The sequence below is a fragment of the Dipodomys spectabilis genome, unplaced genomic scaffold, assembly GCF_019054845.1.
Source record: "Dipodomys spectabilis isolate Male_0828 unplaced genomic scaffold, ASM1905484v1 ptg000051l, whole genome shotgun sequence".
Lineage (NCBI taxonomy): Eukaryota > Metazoa > Chordata > Mammalia > Rodentia > Heteromyidae > Dipodomys > Dipodomys spectabilis.
In genome coordinates this window covers 9667878-9685241 of record NW_024870728.1, presented here as the reverse complement: position 1 = coordinate 9685241, position 17364 = coordinate 9667878, and the positions used below count along the sequence as shown (strand labels likewise).

The following is a 17364-nucleotide window of genomic DNA, read 5'->3' as shown; positions in this document are numbered from 1 at the left end:
TCTCACTTCTGCAGAATGCTTCCCCTGACCTCTTTTTGGTCCATCAACTTCTTTGTACTTGTGGGAAAGACCGGCTGGGTCTTCGACCGTCTCATTCCCTCTCCTAGTGTCTTCAGAAAGAGGGCATTTTTCAGGCTTTTAGCACTCGTATTTAGGTTCTGGATAATGGGATAGGTATGTGGGGCAGCACATAAAATCTCCTCCCCATGTTAGGCATATTATGCTTTCAAAAAATTGTCCAGATTTCATTTCCCTTAGATGTGACCTCTGGTTATGTATTGAACACGGCCTCATCACAAGACAGAAGGAACTTAGACCCAGCAGTCACTGATTGGACAAGAGTTGTCATGAAGATGCTCAGCATCATCAGGTTAGGATGTGAGCCAGACATAAGCATTGTCTGTTGAACCACTGAGAGCATGATCATTTCACCAAATCCCACAGCAGACTACAGTGAAATCGATCTCAAAAATCACCAAGATCACATGTGATTATTTTGATACAATTTCAGCAGGGAAAACATTTATGGGCTGACTTTCTGTCTTGCCAAAGAAGAAAATTCCAAATTCAAATATGTTGCTAACTACCAAGCTTATTAATACAGCTTATTATAGAGAGATGCATAAGAAAGAAATAAATTCACAAAATAAATATAACCTGATTTCTGCTTTTTCTGAAACCAGCTGCTTTTCATTTTACTTTGGTTAACATACTTGCTATGGTTAATATACTTTGTAGATTTGAGCCTAAATTTCAATGACAGGAATGATGCCAATTGACCATTTGTTTAGTGAAGTAGCCTCATGAAGAATGTCTGTATCTTTTAAGAGTGAAATTTTAAGTATTTTATTGCTTTACACTAACTTAGACTTTGAGGTCATTAATGAAATTTTCTCATCAAAACGGATATGTACAGGCAATTAGTAATATTTGTGCAATATTAGGAACCACCTTGGGCCTCTTGGAGTTAATAAATACAAAAAAAGGTAAATGCTTTTTGTCTTCTATGTATTTTCAACTACGATTTAAAGATTTTGTTTAAATGAAATGACGAGCACTAAAAATTAATTTAGAAATACCATACATATAGCAAAGAAATTATTGAAGACACAACTAGATTCCAGGTTTATATCCGGCAACTACTTTATTATTTTCAAATGCAAACTCTGTGCATTTTAGTTTGCTATTTTACAATTTTACAAACTAGGTATAAAAGACCATAAATAAATGACATAAGTTATGTGTACCTAAAGTTCATGAAGGGAAGAAAAATACCTTGACAAATTAAAACAAAATAGAAAAAAAAAGCTATGTCTAACTCAAAAAGACCGCTCAAAATTTGGAACACATATGAAACAAGCAATGTCCTGTTAATTTCTTTTCCAGTATAAACTAAATTATAATATGCCTTATACATTCTAATTTTAACCACAGTCCTTGCATATTCCAACATACTTGGAGTGATACAAAAAAATAAATGCACTCTTCAGTGTGTATCAATGCTCGATGTTGTTTGGACAATGTCAAGTGAAAATATTGCTTCTAGAACTTTCCTTTACTGGTCGGAATTTAAGTGTCTTTTCACAAATATTGAGGCTATACGAGTGTATGGATTAATACACATATCCTTCACAGATGAATACAAGAGGTCTCCGAACACACACACCAGCAGTATAGTGAGCATCTTCTTTCTTTTAAAGTAATTTTTTTCTTAAACACACCAGGAAATGTCACTTATAAGATTGCTAAAAATAAAATAAAAATAAAAAATTACTTGGAGCCTGCAGATATATGGTGAAGCTACTTGATTTTGGTGTAGGGGAACAGCTTCATGCTGTTTAATAGAAGATCTGAGCGTGATTTAGCATTGGAGCTCACTAGGCTAGTGCTTGCTCTGACCTGGAAGTTCCCTCCTACTCTATCTCTGGTTAAGATGATCTGCTCAGAGAGTCAACCTCATTTCTTTATACATATTTTTCAGGCATCAATGCATAGGCACATCCCTTTAAAAATATATTAAGGTCCCCCAAAAGGGGTGAATTAACTTTGTCACTCTGGCATAGCTATAAGAATACAATGCCACACACCCTGTCAGAATGCAATAAATATTTATTGATGATTTTTCTCTACTTATTTAACCATATATGGTTCAGAATCTTCTCCCCATTTTCCCCCCTGATTTGATGTTATAGCTTATGTAAATGGCCACAGTTTCTGTAACCACAGCTTAGAATAACCCAGGCAGCCACTCAAATTGTGTAAAATGGCAGTATGTTGGCTGGAGTTTGGTATACACATTATAGCAATACTGAAATCTTCACACACCAGAACTCAAATTCTCCAAGACTGGTGTCCTTTTGAGGGATTTAGCTGCATAACTACTGTAGGACTTTCCATGGAATTGGGGAACCTGAAATTGCTCGAGGCCATTTTATCCCAACTACATTTAACCTCAAGACTCACTGGCATGTATTTTTCTGTGACATTGGGAGACAAAGTATTAATCCGGACACATCATCTCAAAGCTGACACACGTCTCTAGGTTCATCTCCAAAAGTATATGAATTGCATATATTTGTTCGCATTCAACAAGTCCACTTATGCAGGGAAACAAAGGCTACTTGTACTCCATTTGGGGGTTAGCAGACAGATTCCATCCCCTTTTTTCTTTCTCTCTTTCTCCAGCAAGGAATTGGTGAGTCAGGTTGAGTCCAATCAGAATTTGTGACTTTGATGACGAGCTGTCACTTGAATGGATTCATATTCCAAAATTATTCCACCATCAAGGAGAAAAGCTCTCTGGTCAGATCTGTAGAATTCCTTCTTAAGGTTAGTGTGGCAGCTACGAAATACATTTCTAGATATAGGACATTTAGAATTTCCAGGTTGTGTTTCCACGGGGATGGGCATGGTCTCCTGGCCCAGTGTATCTTATGGTTCTTTTTCTTGGAAAACCAGAACTCTCCAGGTGTAGCATTCCACAACATTCACAGGCAGTTCTAAGCATGAGGTTACACATTCACACACACTCACACATACACTCACACACAAACACACACCCACACCTATATACACACATCAAAAGAGATAGTCAGCTCATATTTAGTCTAGGAAAAAAAATATATTTATATCACTGCAATGGCACACCCTGGGTAAAATGTTACTTCAGCAATGCATATCATAGGCAGCTCATAGGAACTGGCTTTGTTCTCTGTGGTGGCACCTGACCTGGTGTCCATAGTAAAACCTGTAGCCTTTGGTCACTTGCTGCCACACCCACGCAGCAGTGACATACAGGAATGAAATATGGAAATACATATATAAATAAAACCACAAGGAGTTTGGGAGCAAGGGCTCTGCAGAGCTGGTGCCACGAGACAGTACATTCCTCAGTGCAGCCGGAGAACAGACGCTGACCCTCGATGCTGCTGTTTTCGGTGGGGACAGGGTTTTGAGACTCTTACTCCTGTTCTTTGCAGATACAGGTGTTGTTCTGTCAGTGTTTTTGCCCCAGAACTGGCACATTAGATGCAGAAGGAAGGGTATGTTGAGGAGGGTATGCTGTTTTCTTCTAAGGGCTCTGTAATTGCCAGGCAGAGCTGAGAGGCTGAGATTGTGAATCTAACTCCCTGTGGAGAAAAAAAGAACGAGAGTTAGACTCAACCTCAACTGCTATTTCCAAACAGCAGCCAGCCAATATGATGAGAAATATAGGTTCTCACAAGGTGGTAGAGCTAAGTAGTGCAGGGAGGAAAAGTCAGGAATTGTTGTATCTCTCCTCTGGAAACTAATTATAATAATACTGCTTATCAACAGCTTCAGGACAGCAAATCTGATATAGATATACTATGTGTGTCCCTATTATAGGGACAAGAAAAGGAAGCTTAAGTAGTTTACCCAAGGCCACCTACCCACTCTGATGATGCCTCAAAGTTAGGTTCAGATGCTGGAAAGTCTGAGTGCCTAGTTAACCTGGAAATCATTATGTTAGACAGACTCAGGTTCTCTGTAACCTAGAATTTGCACCCATCAATCTAGAATCAGACAAGAGCCTACATAAAACCAACACAGCACCTTCCCCATTGTCCTCTCATTTGCCAAATAATTAGAAGCAATTGTATTTAGTTCCCCCCTGCTCTTTTTTCTTGCATAGAACTAGGTTTGAACTCAAGAGTCTCAAACTTGCTAGGCAGATGCTTGTTGCTCCATTTTAATTTCTGCCACTTGACCACCGAGCGTGCTTCTTAAACCACATCTCCTACCCCAATGGCTTTCATTTTCAGCAGTCATTGGTGACTTCCAAGTGTAGAGCAAGAATTAGAACTGACAGGCCCTTTTCCAAATGATTGCCTTAAAAATCAATGATTTGTTTTTGTATATTTTTTTTATTACGTTCGAAAGAGCACATAAAATTCAGCTTAGTTAGTCAGATATTTAAACTTGTAGAAAACAATTTGGAGACAGAAATAAGCGGCCTCATATATTACTGGCAGAAAGTAACAATTTAACAATTTAAAAGTGTGAATATGACTTGGGACAAATCACTTGTCTGGTAAAGGAAGAGAAAGGGAAATAGGATTTGGTCAGCATATGCTGCATGTGTGTATCAGAAAGCCTCACTGAACCCTATTAGTATATAGAGTATATGCTAAAGATGGGTGTGTGTGTGTGTGTGTGTGTGTGTGTGTGTGTGTGTGTGTGTGTGTGTTGAACTCAGGGCCTAGACATTGTCTCAGCTTTTTTGCTCAAGGTTGGCCCTCTACCACTTGAGACACAAGTTCCATTTTTTTCAAGAGATAAGAATCTTACACAGACTATCCTGCCTAAGCTGGCTTCAAACTGTAATCCTCAGACCATAGCTTCCTGAATAACTAGGATTATAGGTATGAGCCATCAACACCTGGCACAAAGCTAATCTCAACTGTCCAAATTTATACAAGAAACTGCATCAGTTAAGACCATCACAGGTAGAACATGACTGTGATCTGAAAACTATGAAGTAAAATCTCTTCTTGTGGATAGGCAAACATTTTGATACTTTCTTTTGCTCCTAAAAATTTCATTCTTTGAGAAGAAAGAGTGGTTTCATAAATGTGTATTTGTTTCCTTCCAGCCTGTGAACCATTCTTTACTATTAATACGTAAATAAAAATATTCATTATGGAAATACACTCATAATATTATAATTGGGCACTTGATGTCTAAATGAGAATGGATGTCCAAAATAAGTGTGGGATTGTGAAGGTATCTTTTATTGATACCAGAATAAGAGTTGATTAAAAAAAAAATAAATAAAAATAAAAAGCCTCTGTCTCATGAATTCAGGCAATTCCTTTATCATGGGGAAATTTCTTGAATAGTGATCAGAGCAAGCATGTGTTCAATGTGGGGCCATGAGTTACTACAAAGTATCCATTGTGACTACAGAAGCAAAGCCCTGCTCCTTTGATTCAGTCATGAAGGCCTAGAAGTGCCTTCCCTAATGGGGTTCCTGTCATTGTACTGGAAGTTTATGTGTGTATTTCACTGCTTTGCCAATTATAAGATAATTTGATAACCTCCCAGGCTGAATAGCGCATATGAATCCTGTCAAGAGCAACCCGAAGTTTCATAGCCTGGAACTGCTTTTCACCCCACACCAGCATCTGCTGTGAAGCCCTAGAGATCACAGTGAGTGACAGAAGGCTAACACTTGGACAGCTCAGGAGGAAGAGTGCTCATTCTTTTGTGGAGTGGAGTATTCCTTGAAAGAATTTCCAATACTCCTTTGACACCATGCATCAGGAAGCAGTTATTAGGAAAGCATCATTATCTCTCTCATTTACAGGTGGAGGATCCGAGTTATTAAGAGGAACGGAGCAAGTTTCTCAGTGTCAACATTTTGGTTGGCTTTAGAATCAGTTCCATAGCTATCCAGATGCCAGTCTGGCTCCACGCTCTGGGAAACACACATTGCTATTGTTCTCAAATTTCTCTTTGTAAGACTTCAGTCAGTGGAAGTAGTAAACACTTTTACTGCCAATGGAGATTATTTTAGACTTTTTATTTGTTTTTTTTTTTTGGCCTTTCTATCAGCCTTGACTCTTAATAGATGTAGGTATTTTAAGATTAAGAAGGTGTTCTTATAATGACAAGATTTTTTTCATTATTTCATTTACAAAGATACCTGAGGATCATATGATATATGCAACACTGCTTTGTGAGGATCTTTTAGCAATAACATGATCTCGCTTCCAAAAGTCTGTTTTGAATACCTTCAACATTTAGAAAAATACTTTAAGTCTTAAGTTGATGAGTTTAAAAAAGCAAAACTGAGTTCTCCAATGCATGTATGGTAAGGTATGACTCTACAATGAATCTTACTTGAAAGTAAGTACTGGAGAGATTAAAAAAACTCCACAGCTTTAGAAAGGAAATAATAACAATAATAAATAATATGAAAAATGTCAACATACATTTGTCAACTTTTAACATGAATATCTAGAAGGCTGAAATTGTAGAAGTAGTGATAAAACAGAAATTGTTTCAGTAGGTTTTTTTTTAAATGCATTCCTTCCGAACAGAAAAGCTTTTACAACTAATGTTGCAAAAGAAGTTTTTTTTTTTTTACTAAACTGTCATGATTTGACAGCAGCAAATTTAACATTTCTTGCTCTCTATAAAAAAAATTGCTTTCAGGATAGAATCGACAGAGAAAAAAGTCATTAAAATCAGCTAAGCTCTTCTTTTAAAAGTGATAAAAATGGAATACTTAAGAGAGTTTAAAAAAAAATCCCTGGTCCAAAGTTAGGTCCCTTGTTTCTAGGAATGAACGAAATCACTTATACTAGCAAAAAAAATTATATATTTATTATACTTGCTTCAAGAATTCTTGGGACCTAAGAGAGAGGCAATGAAGGCTGCTAATAGACTTATAGCTGCAAAGTGCATTGTTTTAGTAGGTCACTGATAATGAGGAAATCAAGGTGAATTCTAACTCAAACCACTGACATCTTAGTAAACCCCCCTTCTTGGCTGATCGTGTGTGGTACAGGGGTTGTTGGAGGAGGTCAGAAAATGAGGCTAATAGAAAAGACTTCCCAGTACCAATGAAAGGGGCATGTTACCTACCAGTGAGAGGAAGATTCTGAGTTTATACCGGGCCCTCACAAGACAATAAATACACAAAATATGGATGAATGTCCAAAGGACAAGATAAATCCTTCATGTCAGGGAAGTACAGGACCAGGAGAAAGGCTGGGACACACCCACCCACCCTTCACTTCACTTCCCATGAACTTTTTCCTAGAAGAATAGCAGGGTAGCCAAACAATTTTTAATCTTATCCTTCTGTCAAAAACAGAAATCCCGAAAATGATACAAAACACCCAACTGATCTGAAAGTTCTGATGAGACCAAGTTGTCTAAAAATAAAAACAAACAAACAAACAAACAAATGTGTATGCCCCTTGGAGGAAAGAGTCATTGCTGGATCTTTCAACTTACCTTATAGATGTGGGATTGCTTCTTTAAAGAAGAGTGAAAACTCCTTATCCAAGATTGTCACAGCCCACTCTCCATAAGGGAGTTCTGATCAGTTTGTAGGGTCCCCAAGTACAACTTTACATGGCACAGCCTCAGGCCCAAAGACATAGACCTCATTTGTCCAGTTAGGGTTTCAGCATTTTTAATCCACTTTCTAGCTCCTCAGGTCATAGGAATCCACCAAGTGACCTAGCCACTGAACAGGCCACATGGATTGAGTTGTGTGGTTATGTCACGGAATTTATTCCCAAGTATGAACCAAGCCCTCACAGCTATAAGTGAGTCCTCCAAAAAAATGTTCCTGGGCATGGGCCCCATACCAGGGAAGGGTGATAGCTGTGATTTTTACGCCATAAAGGACAACAGTTGTAAATCCACACGGAGAGAAGGCCGGGGATGTCTGGAAGAAGCTCACGTCTGGAAGCAAATAACAGCATCAACACTCGGAGGCAGAGCTCTATTTATATAGGTACATGGATTTTACACACGTGGTGGACACAAGTACTTCTGAGAACCAATTTGTTCTAGGTTGTCCTTTCTGTAAACCCCACAGTTTCAGCCATCTGTACACCAAGCAACACTGCAGATTTTTTTTTTCCTTTAATTTCAGAGGGCGAAGACGAAGTAAAAAAAGTGCAGTTCTTCAATTAAAGTGCATGGATGAGGTAAACTAATTCCAAGAGTTTCGAGTTTAGTCAGTACTGGCTCAGACAGGAACCATCCTGCCGTGAATCTGCTGCATTTGGGTCCGCATTGCTTGAACGCTGCTCAAAATCTTATTCTGGTGTGTGATGGCTGTGATGCCAATTCTTGCCAGGTCACTGTAGACGGAGTGAGGAAAAATAAAAAGAAGAAGAAAAGTCACAGGGACTGAGAATCTCTCTCTCTTTCTCTCTCTCTCTCTTTTTTTCCAGGTTTCATGCAGACACACAGTTGAATCAGCCACAATTAATACAACACAAGACAGGTGTATCAGAATGTGTAATTAAGCAACTTAATGCAATACTATAGGTGCTCTATAAAGCTTGAGTAAAATCATACTCAAACAAATGAGAGATAATCTAACTTTTTTTTTCTTAATGAGTAAGATGGTTATGTAGGTCAAAGCAAAATAAAAAGGAAAATACTATTAAATCTAAATTTACCCTTTTGTGTTACATCGCTGGGTACTTACTCCTGGTTCATGTGCACCACAGCCTCTAGCGTGGTATAACCAGCAGCAGTGAAGTTATCCTTATACCGGTCCATTTTAATAGCTTGGAGCCAGTCACCCACTGATACAACGGCAGAGAATTCAGGGGAGCTAGGATCCAACAAGGCAGTGTTAGGTCTAGAAAGTAAACAGAGAGGCCTGATTGGTACAACCTGAAGATTCCAGATTGGGATTGTCTAATACAGGCTAGGGAAACTAGAAAGCCAAGAGAAGGTTTTCAATTAATTAACCATGTGATTTCATCTCACAAAGCGGGTACAGCACACATCAATCACTTATTTATTCTTAATCTCAAAGCCTGCTCTTGTTTTATGTAGACCTCTCAGAGCATTACTGCACATGGCAGATCTTTTAACATCCTAACATGGGGGTGGGGGTGGGGAAGAGGGTGTCCTTGTGGCTGAAATTTGTTCAGTCCTCGCCAGAATGATGACCCAAGTTAGTTCTGCCACTATGGAAACCTTAGTGAAGTATGAGGGAGGAAAATTGAGAGTTTACAACCTGCCAGACTTGATGCAAGTGAAGAAAACAGAGAAAGTTCAAGTCCAGCATGCTTCCACAGCCAGGTCTGCAGGCAGGCTCAGTGCATTCAAACAGACTTGGGACAGCGGGGAGTTAGTTAATCCTCTCTTTAATCGACCTACGCCTGACCAGCACGTGTGCCCAGGCTGGCAGGAAGAATGAGCACTTTGATCACTGTATGGACTGTGGAATGCGCTTCTGTTCCTTTGCTGGGGCTCCTGTATCATGATTTCAACTTCTTATTAGCTTATGTGTTTGTTTATTTGCTTCTCAAGCCAGGTTGATTGATGATGGTCACGATCAAGAGCGGTAACAGGTAGGAATTTGGTCATGCCTCACAACACTGCTATATAATCAAATCCCTTCTTTGTGAAAGTATTTTTTAAAAGGGAGTTATAGTCATCTTTATCAAACTACTCTGTAGCCATAGCATGGATTTTCAGAGTTATTTGCTATAATTACCCACATAGCAATATTACTATTTGTTAAGTTATATTCAAAATTACAGAAGGTATTTTGACCTGATTTTCTCCTGAGACAATAGGAATACAAATGTTTAGATTGAGATATCATTACTACTGAATTTTCTACTGAAAATAAAAGTAACTTTCTCGTGAAAATAAAAGGAAGTCAATAGAATATCTTCATTGACTTTCTACATAGCAGAATTAATCACATTCCTTTTAAAATATTTTTATTTTAATTAAATTATTCTTACTGGCATTTACATACTCTTTACATAAATATTTTAACAAAGACTGGTTTTATCTCTCAGTTCTGTGTCCAAATAATAGCTTGTCTTTTTGTCTTCCTTTTGTGTTCATAACACCTCTAGTTTGGTGAGTACAATACTACAATTACATACCACAAAAAAAAATATTAAAGATTTAAACCAGGCACTGGTGGCTCATGCCTGTAATTCTAGCTACTTAGAAGGCTGAGATCTGAAGATTGCAGTTCAAAGCTAGCCTGGGTAGGAAAGTCTGTGAGACTCTTATCTCCAATTAATCGCAGAAAAAGACAGAAATGGAGCTGTGGCTCAAGTGGGAGAATGCTAGCCTTGAGCAAAATGAAGCTCAGGGACAGTGTCCAGATCCAGAGTTTGAGCCCCAGGACTGGTTTAAAAAAAATTCACAATTTAATCTTTAATTTTTCCAACTTTGAGATAATGACTAATATTACCATATTAAATTGTGATGTTCTGTCATGAGAGGTTTAGCACCAATATTTGTTAATAACAAAGGCTCATAATTTGCGTCACTTCTAGAACTTCAAGCCAAGTGCATCAACAGAACAAGATGCACATACTCAGTGCCTAACAAGGTCAAAACGACCTTAGGGTAAAAATGTTTCCACATTGTCAATTAACTCCAAGGGTCATTCTCAAGCTTGCTCTGGAGTTCTTCATCATCTTTGTGGAATGCTATGACATTTGTCTATTGTGCTGAACTGCATACTGTGCTATACTGCATTATATTAACAGCAACTATAATAAGCATCAGTTATTTACTTTGGGACTAGACAGACATTATATGATATTAGAGGCTGGAGAGCTTATGCTAGTCACCCAAATACCCAAAAGTACTGAATCCTAGAACTGACTTTAGGACCCTCAGAGATAATACACAGGCTTTAGAGTTCAGGATCTAAATTTTGGATCCACTAAAAGGCAGAGATGTACCTTGGGATTGCAGAAGCTGGCTAGACTTACAGCCATTCATTTTACCCTCTGAGACAACAGAACAAAGAATAAACCAGAAATGGTGGATTTCTTTCATCAGTGCACACAATTACCATTTGATCTTGGCTGAGATAATTGTGAATTTAGCCACTTTTCAATGTTATTTCAAGAGTTTGAAGTTTATGCTTTCTGTCTAATGACCAATGTTAGGGATTTGAAAGCAGAGAGGAAAATGGAAGGGGTTTTCTGCCATCTAGCCTCAAATTCTCCTTTTTATGTACAGTGACAACAAATGTATTTGTTCCTTTTCTTCTAGGATCTTTAGGCTATGTTTTCAGGAGATAAGATCAGAGCCAAACACCAGAGGGCTTGCAAACAGTGGAGAAGATTGGGAGTGAGAGCATCATTCTATTTTTAAGTCAGGATCATGGTGGAAAAGAAACCTCTGTGGAGCTTAAATTTGGAGGTGAGCAGGTACTTTCCTTCCCAAATCACTTGATTTTATTGTTATTGACCTCTTAAACAATTAAACTGTAAAGGATGATCTACCTTCTTCCAGGTGGCTTCTCCATAGAAAAGTTCCTATTGACTTACAGCATTAGAATGATATCTCTTATGTTTTACCCTAATGAAAGAACTATACCTTTCACGGGTGGTCCAATCTTTTGTTATTGGTGTGTGTGTGTGTGTGGTTTGTGATTATGCCTATGAAGGACTGACCCACTTGAGTTAGTCTCCCTTTCGTTTGCTCAGGCTGGCCTCAAACTCATAATCTGCCTACGTCCTCCTTCAGAATGGCTGAGATTACAGGTTTGTACCACTATGGTTTTTATTTAGTTTTTGAAACCCCTTTTCAAACTTGCATCTTCAGGCTTTGTAACTTGCTCAGCTTCTTGTCTTTTTTTTTGTTCCAGTTGTGGGGCCTGAACTCTGGGCCGGGGCGCTGTCCCTCAGCTCTTCAGCTCAAGGCTAGCGCTCTACCACTTGAGCCACAGTGCCACTTCCAGCTTTTTTCTTTTTGCTTATGTGGTGCTGAGGAATCGAACCCAGGGCCTCAGGCATGCAAGGCAAGCGCTCTGCCACTGAGCCACCTTCCCAGCCCCAACTTGCTCAGCTTCTATGTTGGTCCTGTGTCCTACTCTGAAGACTGATAAAGTAGAAGACAAGACAAGTGAAACCTAATGCATCCCATGCTATAATTAACATGCAATACATGAACACACAATTGCAGTGTTTCTTCATATTTCAGTGTTCCTTTCCCTTTTCAAAACGTAACATCTGCTAACCTGAATGTCTTCTGAGAATACACTTCCTCCCTCTTCTAGAATTTGAGGATCAGTTTCACAAAATTAGCACTTTAGTTATTTTTTTGTTTGGTTTTGTTGGAATTTTTATCACTATTGGAGGCTTTGACGGGTAATAGGCACTTTGAAATGATTAATACTTTAAATACTGTAAATGATTAATACCTTTAAGTACTCTAATACCGAGAAAGAAGCCACCCAGGTTGAAAAGGCAGGAATTAAAATGAGTCACACTGGCCTGTCACCCCTGATATTTTCCTCCATGCATCATTATTAAGTAAGCATGGCCAACCTGGAGCTCTCGGTCCCTGTCCTCTTCAAGCTGTTGGGGTTGCGGATGAGTTTGTCCAGCATGTTGACAATCTGCCCAAATTTCGGCCTGTCACTTCTCTCCTTCTGCCAGCAGTCCAGCATCAGCTGGTGGAGTGCAATGGGGCAGTCCATTGGTGGGGGTAGCCGATACCCTTCTTCGATGGCTTTAATCACCTACAGAAGACAACACACAGGGCGGCACATGGTGCGTTAAGCTTCCTTCCAGGCAAGCTGTTGAGGCTCCCCCTCCCCATGGGCCTGTTCATGTACTTAAAGCTGCCAGCAAGCTTGAGCATAGCTCCAGTTCCTTCACAGAAACCAAAGCCTGACCTGAGGATAGCTGTAATAGAAGAGGAAAGCCAGTGGAGACATTTCACAAATGGCCAGCAATGCCAATCTGCCACTCTAAAGATCCATTGATATTCCATAGTGGTTAGAACCCAGGTTAGCAACCTGGGGTCGGAGCTCTGTAGATGGTGCTCAGGTCACCTGGCCTGGTCTAGAGCCCCTTTTCTACGCTGCTGGTCAACATCAGCACACATACACCCTCCGGCAAGAGGTGATCTAGTCAGTCCCAAGACCTGCCTGGAGAAGCAATTCCCTTGGTATCCTTTCAGCCCCATGTCCTCTGCCTCAGTCAGCAAATGGATCAACGGCAGAGCCCACCTCAAGATGCCTGACCGTAATCCTTTTGGAGACTATACCCTTTGTTATAAGTTGCTAAAAGTGTTCCTAAATTCATGAAAGGAGAAAGGAAGAAAGGAAGAAAGACGGAAGGAAGGAAGGAAGGAAGGAAGGAAGGAAGGAAGGAAGGAAGGAAGGAAGGAAGGAAGGAAGGGAGGAAGGGAGGGAGGGAGGGAGGGAGGGAGGGAGGGAAGGAGGGAGGGAAGGGAAGGTCAGGGGAGGGAAGGTCAGGGGAGGGAAGGTCAGGGGAGGGATGGGGAGGGGAGGAAAGAAAAGGGAGGGGTGGAAAAATGGATGACTTCTTTTGGGTGCATGCATATTTTAAAGGAGAGCCTTCTCAGTCTAAGAAAGGATGGTAAAACAGTATGTGACACTTAATAGGAAACAAGACTAACTTTGGTTATTCTTGGTATATGGGCACAGCTCCAAGGAGACCAAGGTGGTCTACTTGCCTAATAAGACAAACAACTCATTTTTGTTAATTGTAACTTTTCTAATGTGTCTTCACAGGCATTATGCTGTTTTCTAACTGTCATTTCCCTAAATCCTTTCCCTCTTGGAGAATAAATCTTAGTCATGTGATAAGGTATATCTCATGCCAGTCTCTGGTCTTTTCCTAAGAACACTTGACTAAGAGTTTCCTCGAGATTGTGGAAACACTTATTTGTTTGAGGACTTCTTTTTTTTAAAGTTTTATTTGTTTTCAATCAATCGTTTGTTTTTTGTTTCTTTTGTATTCAAATAATTGCTGCTAGAGAAACACTTTCTGCCACAGCTCTGCCCACGGCCAGCCATGTTGGATTCATCCTGTGTTAGGATCATTGATTTTCAGAAAGTGTCTGTCAACAGAAAATAGCCAATTCATGTGGCTCTAGCTTCTGGGTACTAGTTTGGCTGTTGTCTTTTTAACCAGCACATTGTTTCACTTTAATAATCATTAAAAAACATTTTTCAACTCCTAATTTTGCTTTACTCCCCCACCCCCCATGGGTCCTATGAGTATCCTTCGTATTTTTCTGAGGCAGACCTTTTCTTTCATTCCATGTAATGTCATCCAATTTATTTTTGGCAATGACAATAGGTCAATTTGCTCCTCTGGCTTTTCTTTATTTTTCCAGATTCCCAGTGTTCACTGGTGAGTTGTTGAAAACAGTTTACATAGAATGCACCAAGGGAACTTCACTGGTTGTAACCCCTCAGATTGATTAAACTCCCTAGCCACAAACAGTTTGGAAGATAGCTTATGGATAAATAAAGCCTATTTTCTCAGTTGAGGGCTGAATCTTATGGAAGGGGACAATAAAACAAACAAAAGGATTGCTAAGTTCCATGTTTTCAACAGTTACTTTCACTCTATTTACCATATGCCAAAAGATTTCTACTCAGGAAAGTCATTTTCCAGATACATTTCCTATTAATTCTTGTCCTACTCAGAGTCCAAATAGAGACAAATACATTTGAATGATATATCAATATTATTTGTGAGCAAGAAATAGCTTCAAGATTCCTCTTCATGGATAAAGCCAGAAAAATGAAAACATAAAACAAGCAAATTGGCTTAATATAATATAGAAACTGTCACAATGACAGATCTGAGAATATTTAGGGCAGGGAAGCTGATGATCTGTAGATCATCTGCTCTTGTGAACATTGGTCTATAACTATGGACTAGAACAAAGAAAGCCTAAGTACTAAACAATTAAATAGGTAAATGTATGCACTATTTGCTCATTTTGGTTGTCATTGTCCCTCTGAAAGTCACTAATCTAAATCCAAATGTTGCAAAGACGCTTTCTGAAGGAATATGCTTGAATGACTTTATCCGACAACGCATTACATACCACTTACCTGCATAGTCTGTTTCCAGCTTGTAATTATCTATGCTTCTTTTAACTGTTATCTTTCCTGCCATCCTCTATGAGTCTCCTCTTATTAATTACTGACAATACAATGTCAATAATCCCTTTAATCTGGTTAGTCACAGTAGACAATACTTTTTTTCCCCCCTGACTAGAACCAGAGCGCATTCATTTCTCTATTGCTCTGCATTCTTTAACTGATGGGAAACCTGCTTTCTATTTAAGTGCACCTGGTTCTTTGTTTAATTGTCCAGGCTTCGCAACTTCCTGTTGTTTCATTAGGACAACGCAGATGGTCAGGCAACATTTCACACTGGAAAGTTTTAAAAAGAAGATTTTTCTATAATATTGTTCTAGTCCATTAACTGAATTCCTTGCATTTAAAAATATTCCCTGGTAGTGTTCTACCTCCCACATTAAAAAAAATTAGTAAAGTTCTAAAAGTATAGGGAGCCATTTTATTTTGATCAGATTTCCAATCCTTCTAAAACAATCTAAAAGTTTTTCAAGATTAGCTAAAATGTGTTCTAAGAAGACCCCTGATCTTTGTTTTGTTTTTTCGTTCCTCCTCACTGGAGATGTTTGTAATTAAATTCTATTAGTCTGGAATCTTATTAGTGTCATTATTGAATGCTTTTCTGAAATTGCAGGCATCAGAGAAACTCCCTTACGAACTAGTCCAGATGGTATATTTAAAGGGACGTGCATAATTTACAAAGGGTCATTTAGTGAAGCTTTATTTTAGAGTCCTCATGGGGCAAGCTCTAATTACAACTATGCCAGTTTTAAAATATTCACTAGTTCCCCCCCCCCCCCATGATTCTTTCAAGTCAGTTTTATCACATGTGAAATTTGTTTTTCATAACCTTTGTATTCTCTTAAAATTCAGTTCAATTTTGAGCTAGTATAGTTTTGGAAGTTCACCAAATAAAAATTCTACCATATATTGTTGAGCAATACATCTATGAAGTCATCTTGCTTTCTTCCATACTATGGCATTTGAGTTCTGATCTTGAAATACAAACTCATCATTGGTCATAAGGTTGGAGCGAAATGACTAGATATAGCATTAAAACATGGTATCATTCCATCCTCAGGGCTCACTTCTTTGTACGATAATGCAGAACATCCTCAATCTCAATGTGAAGAAGACACATATTTCAGAACACGGAGACTTACATCTTGATTGGACATATCCCAGTAGGGTCTCTCTCCGTATGACATCACTTCCCACATAACGATTCCGTAGCTCCATACATCACTTGCTGATGTGAATTTACGATAGGCAATTGCTTCTGGCGCAGTCCACCGGATAGGAATCTTGCCACCCTGTGAACATTTGAGCCATAAGTTACAGCCTAAGTAACCTCACTGATTTGCCATTTTTATTTCTGAATGCCAAGCAAGACAGCAGCACAGCCGAGATGGTTCTTAAAAACAAAACTATGAGACTTGTTTATTTTAACTAAAGTCTTTCTGGTTGAGACTGTTCTCATGTTTACTTAGTTACTGGGAAGTGGCTAAGTAATCGGTCTAATTATTTCTTAACAGCCTACCTGGTACCTAAGCTCTGCTTAGGGCAATATTATAAAACACAGGTAAGCTGAGGCTTCGTAAAATACATCTGTTATTCGATGATTATCAAAGGATAGGTAGCTGACATTTGTTTTGACTTCTTATTGCATTGTCTCATGAAGCAGCTTAATACTGCTCTAGAAATTGCTAAGCATTACTGCTCATGCCTATACTCCTAGCTCCTCAGGAGGTTGAGTCAGGGCAGACAAATCCAAGAAACTCTTATCTCCAATTACCGGCAAAATAGCAGAAGTAAGGCTGTGGCTCTAGTGTTAAGAGTGCCAGCCTTGAGCAAAAAAGCTAAGCAAGAGAGGAAGGCTCTCCTGTCTCTTTCTCCAAATCTCTATCCTTCTTTCATATAGTATAGATTCGTATTCAATATACCTAGAAGATAACTTGGTAAATATAGTAATTTTGGTTCTGTTTCTGCAAAATATGCTAAAATGGCTTTCAGAGAAAGCCAAATGATATCACATAGTAGATCTTATTAGTGAACTCAATAGAGTAAGACAGACCTTCAATTACTATTTAATGTATTTTTAAATTACTACTTGTAAATATGAAATGACAAAATATCACTCAGAAAAACTAAAATCTTTCCCTTTAAATCCTCAAATGTCTGTACTTGATTATCCTTACGCACAAAGTATTTTTAATTGAGTTCCATCTTGGGAAATTAACGCTACTTGA

General features: G+C 38.8%; 1 protein-coding gene across 1 annotated transcript in view; it reads right to left on the bottom strand.

Moving 5' to 3' along the window:
- Positions 1-1121: 1121 nt before the first annotated feature.
- Epha4 (EPH receptor A4) overlaps positions 1122-17364 on the bottom strand; it is a 142804-nt gene continuing 126561 nt past the window's right edge. The window contains exons 14-18 of the mRNA XM_042679274.1: positions 16279-16428; positions 12537-12730; positions 8699-8854; positions 7486-8345; positions 1122-3629 (exon numbers count right to left, since the gene is read on the bottom strand). Of these exons, the coding sequence (XP_042535208.1) occupies positions 8231-8345; positions 8699-8854; positions 12537-12730; positions 16279-16428 (615 nt within the window). The 3' untranslated portion in view covers positions 1122-3629; positions 7486-8230. The remainder of the gene's footprint in view (positions 3630-7485; positions 8346-8698; positions 8855-12536; positions 12731-16278; positions 16429-17364) is intronic.